This window comes from Geospiza fortis, unplaced genomic scaffold (genome assembly GCF_000277835.1).
Source record: "Geospiza fortis unplaced genomic scaffold, GeoFor_1.0 scaffold255, whole genome shotgun sequence".
Classification (NCBI taxonomy): Eukaryota; Metazoa; Chordata; class Aves; order Passeriformes; family Thraupidae; genus Geospiza; species Geospiza fortis.
This window is the reverse complement of record NW_005054497.1, coordinates 242,744-254,900: the sequence shown is the minus strand read 5'-3', so window position 1 is coordinate 254,900 and position 12,157 is coordinate 242,744. Positions and strand designations below refer to the sequence as shown.

The window sequence follows — 12,157 nt, the reverse complement described above, 5'->3', positions numbered from 1 at the left end:
ACTGCCTCAGTGCCAGTCCTCAGGGTGAAATACAAGAGCAGAGACAGCCACCATCCTCACAGTTTCACAGCACATCTGCTCTCAGGTCGTGGCTCAGTGACACACCTAGGGTCTATTGCCACAAAAAATGGCCTTTTCTGCATCCACCCATGACCATTTCCCCTCTTGTTTCTTCAAGCCCCTAACTGAGCAGAAAACTAATTTTAGAGAGTTCGTTTTCAAACAGAATCATGTACTTTGCAAAAAGTTAACAGGCTGGATTGGCTTGGTGAAGCACACAGACACTGGAACCAACTCCTGGAACCAGCTCCTGGGAAAAAAAGCAGGACTGGGCTGAAGAACAGGGGTTAACACACAAGAAATGGGAGAAGGCGGCAGGGAGCTGGACCATGTCTCAGCAGCATCAAGATGCTAGGTTTGTCTCAGCTGTGACTCATAGCCCCATTCAAACAAGGCTGGCTCTACAGGAGCAGCATCAAAGTGGCTAAGATAACTCCACAGTGAAAATATACCTTAAATTCATCTTTATAAAATACGTTGTCTTCTAAAACTGGGCTACGAAAGAAGTTTCTGCCCCAGCCCAAAATTTCTGGCTCCTCATTCCTCCTCTAATACCTGCCCCCTTCCCTTTATACTGCTAGTGTAATTGTAATTTTGGACACTATGGACACTGAGAGAGCAGTGTAGGTTCATCTATGGACACAGAGAAAAGTTTTATTTTCTGAAGCATTTTGGTGACCTTGTCAGCCGCACAGCCCACAAGGCAATGTTGCTGAAGGTGCTGAGCCCAGGTTGGGAGCAATGGCAAGGAGGTCTTCAATTTGATTTATCTGTTCAGTGAGCATCTTGTGTGAGACCTCTTACTAACAGTAGTGCAGAGAGTCCAAGCAAAAACAAGAACACACCATAAGAGGACAACTGACTGATTCCAGCTGCCTTTCTTTGACAGCCTAGGGCGCTGAATGAAAAAAAAAGTTTCTTTTCTTTCTTTTGAGGAAGTAGTTTGTCTGTTTGCTTAGTGTGCTGACACAGCAGCGAGTGACAGACCCTGATGTGAGGGAGCAGATTCAGTACCTTGAAGTGAGATGAGAAAGGAAAGCAGAAGCACCATGGTAGGCTTAGGCTGCTGTGCCTCTGTATGTTTGCTCCTTTCATCAAATCCCAAGTTCTGTTAAATATGCACTCATCAGCCAGTGATGTACAGTATAAAAGCAGAAGAGAATGTACAGCATAGCACAGATGTCCCTGCTTTACCACTCCCTTTGCAAAACCAGACTTGGAAAAATCTGACCTGCTCACACCCTCAGGAGCTGAAGAATGTCTAGGCTGCTGAACATGAAAGACTGCATGAAGCTGCTGGAAACTCTTACAGTGTGACTCTTTGTGCAATGCCCAAACTCAAGACTATTTCTCCCCACAGACAGAAATACTGATAAATACATTAGACAGGTAGATCAATCAATGCATATTTGATGACACATTACATCAGCTAAAAAGAAAAAAAAATTAAATCCCTCAAAATGCAGACACTTACAAAAATAAAATAAAATAAAATAATAAAAAAGAAGAAGGCAGTAAACTCTGCTCATATGTCCAGTTTACAAGCCTGCTGTGTGGTTTGAAAACTTATGCCGTTCGGTCAGGACTTATTACAGGGTATAATTTGCTAGACAGTTCTTTCAACAGCAGTGTTGCCTTTAGTAGTTTCCCTCCCAAACAGTTATTTTTAATCCTGACCAGTCTGTTACAGTTTGGGTCATCCCACAGCTACAAAACAGCAGTACAAACACATCTGAAGGGTGAGGAGGGCACTTGCTTTATTCTTAGTGCAGCTAAAAGAAAAGATTATAAAAAATGTGAATGTTCCCTGTCTGTTTCAACAGAAAATAAAATGCTTTCATTTAAATACCTTTTGCAGTGGAGTAAGTTAAACCATTAGACCTAAATAATGTCACAACAAAATAAACCACAAGGGTAGTGACTGTTAATTTTCCTGTGTTCTAATCTTCACAGGCATATGTGAGCCTGTCCATTTCGAATACCTTTCATTAGTACAGCTACTGCACACATGTGTTTATATTAACTTAAACTTGTCTTTGCTTTTAAACTTAATTTGGTCCATAAACAACAAATACCACATGAATAAAATACAAGCTGAAAAATTTGGTAACTAGAAGCATTTAATTTTAAAGTGGCATAACGTGATCTGTGCCAAAGATCAAATCACTGTAAAAAATAAAGACTATAACCACAAAATGCTGAAGATTAAACCACAAGCTTTTGGAAATCTAGTACATAGCTGTAGTTAGACAATAAGGATTCAGAGTTCCATAAGTCATTAACCACACAATGGGCAGGAATCCAGGAGAGATTTTTTTTTATACTGCCCAATCTGTGGACTACTGAATTCTATAAAGTAGTTAATTTTTCTGTAGAAAATACACAGTATATCTTGTACAAGACCCTCAGAGAACCTCTGTGCTCCACTTCAAAGACCACTTACTACTTTTGCTTTACTTCCTCATACTATTTACTTCCTTGAGGCCAAGGGAACACGAGCACATTTGTGAGGGGATTTGAACTGATTGCAGTTTTCTTTCTCTCAGGAGATGGTGTGGGTATTTTTGACTTCGTCCTGTGTAGTAGAGCTTGACACTGAGTGCAAACCTCTTACTTGAAATCAAATTCTTACTGTTTAATCATTTAATAGTGCAACAATCCAGTTGATATTTTTCTGCTGCACACTCCACATTAACCCAATGAACACACTTACTTGGACCTCGGTGCTGAATTTCACCAATGATGAAATTTGGTAAGGCATTCTGGTAAAGAATGAGTGTATTTTTAGAGGTCAGCTTTCATTTTTATGTCAAAAAACCCAACTGGTATTAGAAAAATCCCATTCAAAATCAAAACAACAAAAAATGGAAGTAAAGAATTTTTTACATTTGGGTTTTACCTCATATATTCTCAGTAACATGAAATTTAAAACACAGTTTTTAAGTGATATCACCTAAATATCAGCCTTTAAATATACCTTCAATGGCTTATTGAAATTCCAGTGAATGGAGAAGAAACTAGGACCCCAGTCTCCCCAAAATTTATGGGATAGGCAACACTTGTGACTTCCTACTTTCCTCATCCCCTGTCCTGACCAGCCCATTGTTAGGGGAATTAAAAAAAACAGTATCTCACTGATAATTAATATACTATCCTAGAAGTCTAGACCTCTTGAGATATTTAATTTATCAACTCAGAGAGCATGAAATCACCCCACACGGAAGGAATGCCAGAGTTTAGGCAGAATACTCACTCTGTGCCACTTTCAACCATTTGCGTTAGGAGGGAAATGCCATCCAGGTTTATAAATTCTTGGGCAAACGTAACATCTCGTGAATAGTTGGCTAAGTCTTTCAGTGCTTCTAACTTTGCATCCATACTAGAAGACTGGATCCTCTCATGGAGCTGCTGTGCATTTTGAGCCTATGAGAGAAACAAAACACACAAAACAAAATCAACAAAACAGCTTTTGTTACAATGAAAATCATGAGTGAAATGTCAGTGTAAGCAGGAACAATGGCCATGTTTATTATTAATGATATTTAACTTCCATGCTCAGAAAAGGTTAAGTAGCTCAAATACAAATTACTTTTGTAAAAGTATATTACTTGTGTATTACTCCATTATTACCTATAATTGTTTGGATTTTGCAGAATCATTAGCTGAGCAATGGGTAGATGTCCCATTGCCTCAGGCAAAATGTGAGCATTACAAATTACAAATTACAAATAACAGCCTTTGGCTTGAAAAACTTATGTGTCACATCAATAAAGAAGAAATGAAAATAAAACAAACTGCATCAGACAATCTCAGTAAAATAATAGTGGCACTTCTTTTCCTGTCAATGCTTAATCAGGTTACACACTGCTCATCATCTTTAGCAGCAAAGACCACATACTGTCCTAACCATGTTACATCAAGAGAGACCAACTTCAGACCTTCTGATCCTTCCTCCCCCTCTTCTTTTGTTCACAGTCACTTCAAACACTCACATATCCTTTTAACAAGGAGGGCAGAATAATTACTTCCCACATAACATTCTGATATTATCTGTCATACATCTTTTTGCGTGTTCAATATCCTCATGTTATGCTATTCTGGCCATTAATGTTTCAAATAGAGGATGGCTTGGTGAAATTCAAAATGGACACTGATGATAAAAAGGTAAAGAAATACTTAAATAATGTATATTAAATTTTCTCTCTCTTTAGCCATACAAATACTTTAAAATACATCTCACGTTTTCAATTTGATGCTTTCACTTATCTGAACAGAATACCCAAAAGCTTCAGTTAATAGGTCATACTTTTCTTAGAAAAATAATCCTCCTCCCTACATACAGAGATATTTGCAAAATTCTGTTTCCTAGGATTCATTTCTTACCTGCACCCAAGGAAAGGTGAATGAGAGGCTATGTGTCATTAGGGAAACAAATTAAACGTAAATTCTGTTGAGAGTTATTCTCTCTGAGATGATGTTTATTCTTTCTCAGCTGGAGAAGAAATAGAGAAGAAAGGGCTCTGCTGACAGACAATTGCTTTTCTGTTCAAGTGATGAATGTTCTCTTCACAGAGATGGTCATCTCTGAAGATAAAGATTCTGAGAAAGCAGTCATTTTTAGTGCAAGTGACCATTTAAACAAGGAGCCCAGAAAAATAAGCAGCATAGTGTTGATACAGATTCAGCTGCCTAGCTACATAACTTTGATTGCTACAAAATTATGAATAAATTAAATGTCCCAATCTTCTCCAATATCAGCAAGCTTGGTTACTTCTTGTTTTTACAATGGTGGTGGTAAGTCCATAGTCTCCAGTCAGCATTGGCCAGAAAAAAATGCAGCAAGGAGCGTGTATGTGGGAGAAATGACTTCTAGTTAGTGTGGCTGTGGTTAACATAGCATTGAAAAGAAATGGAATGTCTTTAGTCCTGAGCTTTTTTTATGCTTTAAATATAGGATGCAGCCATAGCAGTTCCATTCCCTATAAAAAGGCAGAATCCTGTCATCCAAAAGATCTTTCTGCCACTGAAGGTTACCTACTCTATCAATGGATTTGACTTGTAATGGGGAACCAATGGTTTATACAGTCTCTCTGTAATGGCAATGGCTGTCCAAATGGAAACTAAAAGACTATTCTCTAAAGCTTAAGAAGGTGATAAGGTAAACAATTTGCTGAAGCCCATGGAAGAAGTAAAAATAGATAACACTTACTTCCAACTTCCAGGATAATTACTGAATACTTCCTCCAGCCCTTTCCTTTCATCAGAGGGGGTGAAAAAAGCTTTGCTAAAGTACTCTCCAATAATCAGCTACAAAAATTCACCATTATTATTACCTGAACCAGAAGTTCAACAGCCAACTCCTATCTTCTCATAGTATGTCCTTCACAGAGCCATTCCTAATGCTAAAATCCCCACTGTAAGGAAGACTCAGAGATGCAAAACATCTTCAAAATATTACCGTTTCACTGAATACATGCAATGTCTGAATTCTTGCCCACCTCAGGAAAGAAACACTCTGGAAAAACTTCAATACTGCCATGGCAGCTGCATTCCTCAAACTTTGGAAATGATTGCTCAGATTTAACCTTAAACCTATTAAATCTGTGCACGTGGCCTTTTCCAACCTGCCATACTTCTTGAAAGTTACCACTTCCATTATCTGTCCACTGAACGAAGTTCTACTGAACTGGAAGTTCTTCCAGCTTTCCATGGGAACCCAGTACTCTAAAAGCTCCTGGATTCAATGAAAATAAAACAAATGGTAAAGGTGAGCAAAACAACTGGTTCGCAGTGACCGAGCAGCTCTCCCGAGCTGCTCTATCAAGAAGTCTGAGTGGGCAAACCTTGGGCAGCAGAGCTGTGGCCAAACAGATGGAGACTGTAATTGCCTGTGTATCACAATAGCAAGCAAGAAAAACATGTGAGCAGAGCCAGGAGAACATCCTCCTCCAAACCCCTCCACAATATACTGCGCTGTGTAAATAACACTTAGTCCTCATACTTATTCACAACAGATTATTTATGGTGAAGTTCAGCATTTCTCTTGAGGACAGAGTCCTGCCTGCAGCAGGAGCACCTGGGGCTGGTGAACTGGTGCTGTCAGCCAGTCAAACTTCCATTACACCTGTATCCACACCAAGCATGGAAAGAGCTAACCCTCCCTCTCGCCAAACCTGAGAACAACAGGACACAGATGTGCATTAGCAGCTCACCAACACTGCACAACACCAGCATGAGCAGGACCAACCTATCAACTGAGATATGTTAATCCTTTTTCCTCTGGAGTCAGTGAGAGCTTTGAAATTCACCAGACTAAAACCAAAATATAATCTTAGATAAGAGACAGCTTGGAACCCTCTACAGAACACAAAAATCCATGCTACAGAAGAGGTTCAGACATCCTTTAAGCACATAAAAGAGTGCTTACTAACATCATAGGCTTTATCTGACTATGCCAAGGTTCCATCTGCAAAGTTTACACACAGTTGCAGTCTTCTTACATTAAACAAGTTTTGCAAGTCACTGCATCCCATAAACCTTGCTCCTTCTACTCTCACATGAGAAAAGAACAGACAAATGGCAAAGGAGATCTTGATTGAGGGGGTAAACATTTATTTGTCTCAGCAAGAGTGCTGGCACGTGTCTCACTGGCAACATGGACAAAAGTCATATTGTCTGTTGTCATCCCAAGTGCCTGATGTGTGAAAATATTGCCTTGGTTAACACCATGCAGCTCTCACAAGCCTTCTAATTCTTGTTGCCATAGCACTCGTACATGCTTATGCAATGTACAGCTCATTTATGACTGCATTAAAAAATGAAACCCGGATGAAATATGCTCTGAGTGCCTACCAGGGAGCTATTTTAATGATTTGCAAGCCATCAGTGGATGGACAGAAAGCACAGCTCATTAAAGCAATAGCAGAGCTGGCTGCCATGTCTGCATTCTTACTGAAATATCATTCAGGTAGGAGTAAATATAAATATATAAACCTTTGCAACTGAGAATCATTAGAGGGAATTAGCAGAAATATGGCTGCTCAAGGAAATGAAAGGCAGAATTACCTGCTCTCGTCTTTAGAAAGGAAGGAAGGAAGATGGGAAGCTTGAAAAACGTGTGCTGTCGAAGTCCCAGCATTTCAAAAGGCTGTCAAGTGGCATAAGCCACATGTCTAGTCTTAAATGACTTGCTCCAAGGACACCCAGAAAGGTTGCCCTTAGGGAGTAGCAGTGCTTAAAAGGAGCAGCTTGATGAGATTGTCAGCTTAAAGAGAGAACTAATGACCTAAATCCAGGATGTGACTTTCTTAGAGACTCAAATAGCAATTTGGAGGTTAAGAATCCCAAAATCATCCTAACAAGGGATTCTACTGATCAAACTATAATTTCTTTGCCACAGAATACTTTGTGCAAAAACTTTGAAAGCAACTTATTAACCAGACATACACAGGGCTTCTGTACAGAATACAAAATACAGCGAGTAAGGACAAGAGGGAGGACACAGATCCAAATGCAACCACTATCAAACATGAATGCGCCATGGAAGAAAGTTGGACCATTGATTTAAATTGCTGGCTTTCCATTATGTAATCAGTTGTCTTCTTTATCCTTTACAAAAAGCAAATAAAATAAGGTTATTGTTATCTATCCTGTAAATTAAGTTACATCAGTCAATATGTTGCTAGAAAAAGAGCATAGAGACCATCAGTAACTACCCAATCCAGCTTTGTCCTTACCAAACACATGCATTTCTGTAGTTTAATTTAAATCATTCAGTGTTGGAACACCATGGTGCCTTAAAGTGCTGCCTTTTCCTGGATTGTTATTGCCATCTCACCTAAAACTGCATATATGTCAGACAGCAATAGAGGAGTGGATACATTACATAACAATCATTTTACAAATTCAGCAGACCTACCAAGGCTAACTAGCATCTGATGCCAGGTAAGCAAAGAGAATCTATTTTAATCAATACATACATTAATGGTTAACACTTTTTGCATGAGCTCTGAAGCACAGTTTGTACATCTAAAGCCCTGTACAGATGTGATACACAGAGAGGTCCTGTGGAATCATTACAGGCAATTAAGGAGGCAGAAACAGGGAAATGGTTATCTCTAGGGTCTTCCACTAAATCAATGACAAAAGCATTACAGATGCATAGCCAAATGTATTACATAAATATTACTTAAAATAAGGCATATGCAATCACTAGCCACTTCTCAATGCTATATAAGCATTTTTTTCTTCTATCCACATTTGAAATAATCTCTTCCACTTACTGTTCAAAATGTGCCTTTTGAAACCTGAAAACATCAGATTAAACCTTTCTCTATGAAAAGACAAACCCCAACTCCACTTCTCAAATATAGTGTGAACAGAAAAATATAAAGGTGGCTAATTGACCCCCATGGTCAGTGTTTCTGGTATAAGGTTTATTTAGCAACTAATTTACCATTACACGATAAACATAACCACAATTACAGGTTAGAACTGCAAAAATTTATGCATTTACAGAACTTCAAATACATGTTCAAGCAATTGTAGACCAAAAATTCTAAACTAGATCCTCAAAATTTTACTTTGAGGATTCAGATGTATAAGCAGAACTAGGTTAAAAAAAAACTCTTTATACTTCCTAGCCTGTTTAGATCACATGTAAAGAACATGTTCCTCATATCTGTAGAAGCACTCAGAGAAAATACTATGATGACTATCATTGAACACCTTTATTTACATGATTGCTTGTTGTACACATGCTAATACTCTGCCTGCAAACAAGTGACAGGTTTGAGAACTCAACTGATCCCTGGCCTGGGGATAAAAAAGCAAATTATCAGGTCCCACAAATACCACATCAGAAAAACCCCTTTTACCCAGGTTTTAAGGTATATACCTCATAAGCAAGGCATTTTTTCTAAGTGGCCAAGAAGCTGCTTTTAATAAACAGTAAGTGCTCGAGTAATCAATTCTGTTTGAAAACCATTAAATTGAATAAACTGCACTGGTTCCTTCAATTTAATTTTCCCAATATTTTAGCATCTTTTTAAAGTGATTAGTCATTTTAAAAAGGATTTGCAGGATCTGATTGAAGGAATCCTGCAGTTTCACACACTAAAAGGTTGGACTTTGCTTGCTGCATTGCAGGACACAAAAGTCCTTTTGCATCAGCCTCGCACTCGGGAGCAATTACAGCTCATTTATACACCTACCCACCCTGCACTGGAATATGGTTATCACAAAAGAGACAGCAGCAATACAGCATCTCGACTGTCACATACGTTCAAATACAAAGAAATGTTGCATAAGAAACTTTTCATGCGTCCCTTCAGAAATGCAGATGGACAAAGGGGGAAAGCAGGTCACGGAAAACTGCAAAAACACACAATAGCACAAAGAATTGGTAAGAAAGATGATAGGAGAGGTTAAAATAAATAAGAAAGATGATATAGGAAAAAAGATAATATGGGAGAAATTCAATCTGCACTCAAGTTACCTAGGAAACAGAGTGTCTGTGTGGTGAGCAGTTTACAGAGGAAAAAAATAGCATTGTTTAGGGAAAAAACAGTCTTTCAGAGAATCTCACAAACTTAGCAAACAGACTTATGGAAACAAAGAAGCAGTTCAAATTCCCACCAGGCCTAACGACTGGCGTTTGCAAACTTTTAACTCAAAGAAATTTAAAATAGGCACATTGTAAATCTCTCAAGGCAAGCATTTATAATGGATTTAGCAGCACACCATAATGCAGTTCTGCTCTTGCAGTATTAACAATGGTTTTCAGATAAAAGTCCCTGTATAGGCACACAAAATAATCTAAATTCAAGATTAAAAAAGAGAAAGTATTTAACGTTTATATTCATGGAGTTAGATTTCAAATCCTCATTTTAAAAAGTCAGCCAAAAAATGCTGGTTTACTATTTCTAGATAAAACTACCTTTCTTTCCTCTCTCTTTTTAATCTTTAATAGTACCGACTGTGGGTACGTGAGCAATAAATAATTTGAGGCTAATGACAACAGAAGTCAAAAAGATTGCATCTCATCCTTCTCACCCAATTTTCTATGACTTGGGCTATGCAACCCTAAAGGGTACAGCCAGATTATTGGCTGTCATGGTTATAAGCTGCATAAAAATTAAGGACTAGAAAAGCATTTTAAGCTCATGCAGCCTTCAGAACGGTCAACAAAACTCCTCTCAACTCTTTAAGGAAAAAAGTTTCCTCAAAAGGCTTGTAAAGTTCAGGACAATTTTTTCCCCCCCACAACAGCCAGGAAGTAGGCAGCTCAGACCTCTCTGAAACTACAAGGACACATCCCAGAAACTGCATAATCCATATGTGGCTTCTCTTCCTTTCTCTCAATCTTTCTCTCCTTTCCTAAATAATCTACCTTTTCGTAAAGTGGGGTTTTTTTTGAGTATGATTTTGGTTTTTCGGGACAAGAGGAAAGATAGTTTAAGCTTTATTCTATTGCAGGATAGAAAAAACAAAGGGGATGGGAGGAATTCAGAATCTTGATGTTTTCACATGATGAGAAAAACATTTCTCACCCAGCACTAACAGCTAGGAAAGCATCTTTCCCATTTTGTAGGAGTATATCATGCAGACTGTTCTTCACATTATATCTTCCAACTACTGCTGCTCTCATACAGAATTTCAGAGGAAATATGGAAACAGATTGCCTGTTAGCTTTTCAGGGTAAATGACAACCATTGTGTGTGGGTCACCAGTTTAAGAACCACAGCTTGGAGGCCTTTATCTGTTTCAGGTACTGCTATGATGACCACTTTGACAGTACCTTAAAACACAAGGAGACTACTGTAGAGTGAGGACATGCTGAACTTCAATTTTATTTAAACAATACAAATATTTGCTAATCTGACAAAAACCAAACAGTTCCACCTTCCAAGATACCTCTCCAATTCTGGGAAAAGTTAACGCAAAATTTTAAAACATCAGGAAGTATGAAAATAAGCATTAGTTCAGACATAAGCATCACTACTGGAGAATAGAGAGTAGACCAGTCTTCTATCTTAAAACAGGATGGCTGAGTCACTCATAACTGCAGGCCAGTGCCAGAGCAGTCCATAATTTGTTAGGTAGCAGGCAATATCTCAACATCCTAAGGACTCCTGTCTTGATTAGCTGACCCTGAGGCAAATCAACAAAGAAATAGAACAAGCAGATGATAGTCCTAGAATGACAGGTGGGTGCAAAGCCCCACCTTCCTGACCATTGGCAGTAGCAGAAACTGTTGTACATTCAAGATTTGTCTTTTATGTTTGTAGGTCCCATTTCCAATTGCACAAGTGACCTTAAAGCCGGCCAGCCATCTCCACAGATCAGTCACAGCACAGCCTCTCCTCAGTGAGGTTCCATGGTGCAACTGGTTGTGGATTTTGAGATGGGAGAATTCCATGAGTTGTCCTATGTGGTTATTCCATGTTATGGTTACACCAAAACATGACACACTGCATTTGGACTACATTGGTTCTTGATGAACCACAGATGTGGTTTTGATTTCAAGAGATCCCAAGTCTGGGCAGTACTGGAGGGGATATTTGTTATTAAGAAGTCCCAAAAGTTAGAAGGAGCTGGTGCTGGGGCTGCCTGTTTCTGAGGAATTTCCATCAAATGAGGTTTATTCTACCAGGAATGGTTTTCCCATGCACAAGGCTGTTTTGGTGATATATGCCAAGAGGCTCTGGAACCACACAAATCCTGACTGAGCTATGGTCTTAAACTGCTGTTTGTTTGGGGTTTTTTTTATGTCTATAAAGCTTTGAATATAATGACCATTGAAAAACATGATGAAGGCTAATGGAAGCCTCTTGTCTTTGCCCTGTTGGCTGCTGAGAAATGCTTTCTGTTGAGAAGCTACCAGGTGGCAGAGTTTGAACATTAGAATGCTTCAAATCTGCAGAGACTAGAACACCATCATGAAGAGGTAAACCATTTTAATGGCACACTAACTACATTTGTCAGCAAGGAAATTGGATTGCTGCTGCCTTAGACATACATCTTCCAGGACTAATAGTGGCTTTCAGCATGTGGCAGCAGCACTGCTCAAATCAGCAGGGAAACAACCCACTACCCG

The 12,157-nt window shown here is 38.9% G+C and overlaps 1 protein-coding gene across 1 annotated transcript in view; it reads right to left on the bottom strand.

Moving 5' to 3' along the window:
• The window catches only part of ELMO1 (engulfment and cell motility 1), a 300,985-nt gene that overhangs the window by 213,975 nt on the left and 74,853 nt on the right, over positions 1–12,157 (bottom strand). The window contains exon 6 of the mRNA XM_005428655.2: positions 3,314–3,483. Within this exon, the coding sequence (XP_005428712.1) occupies positions 3,314–3,483 (170 nt within the window). The remainder of the gene's footprint in view (positions 1–3,313; positions 3,484–12,157) is intronic.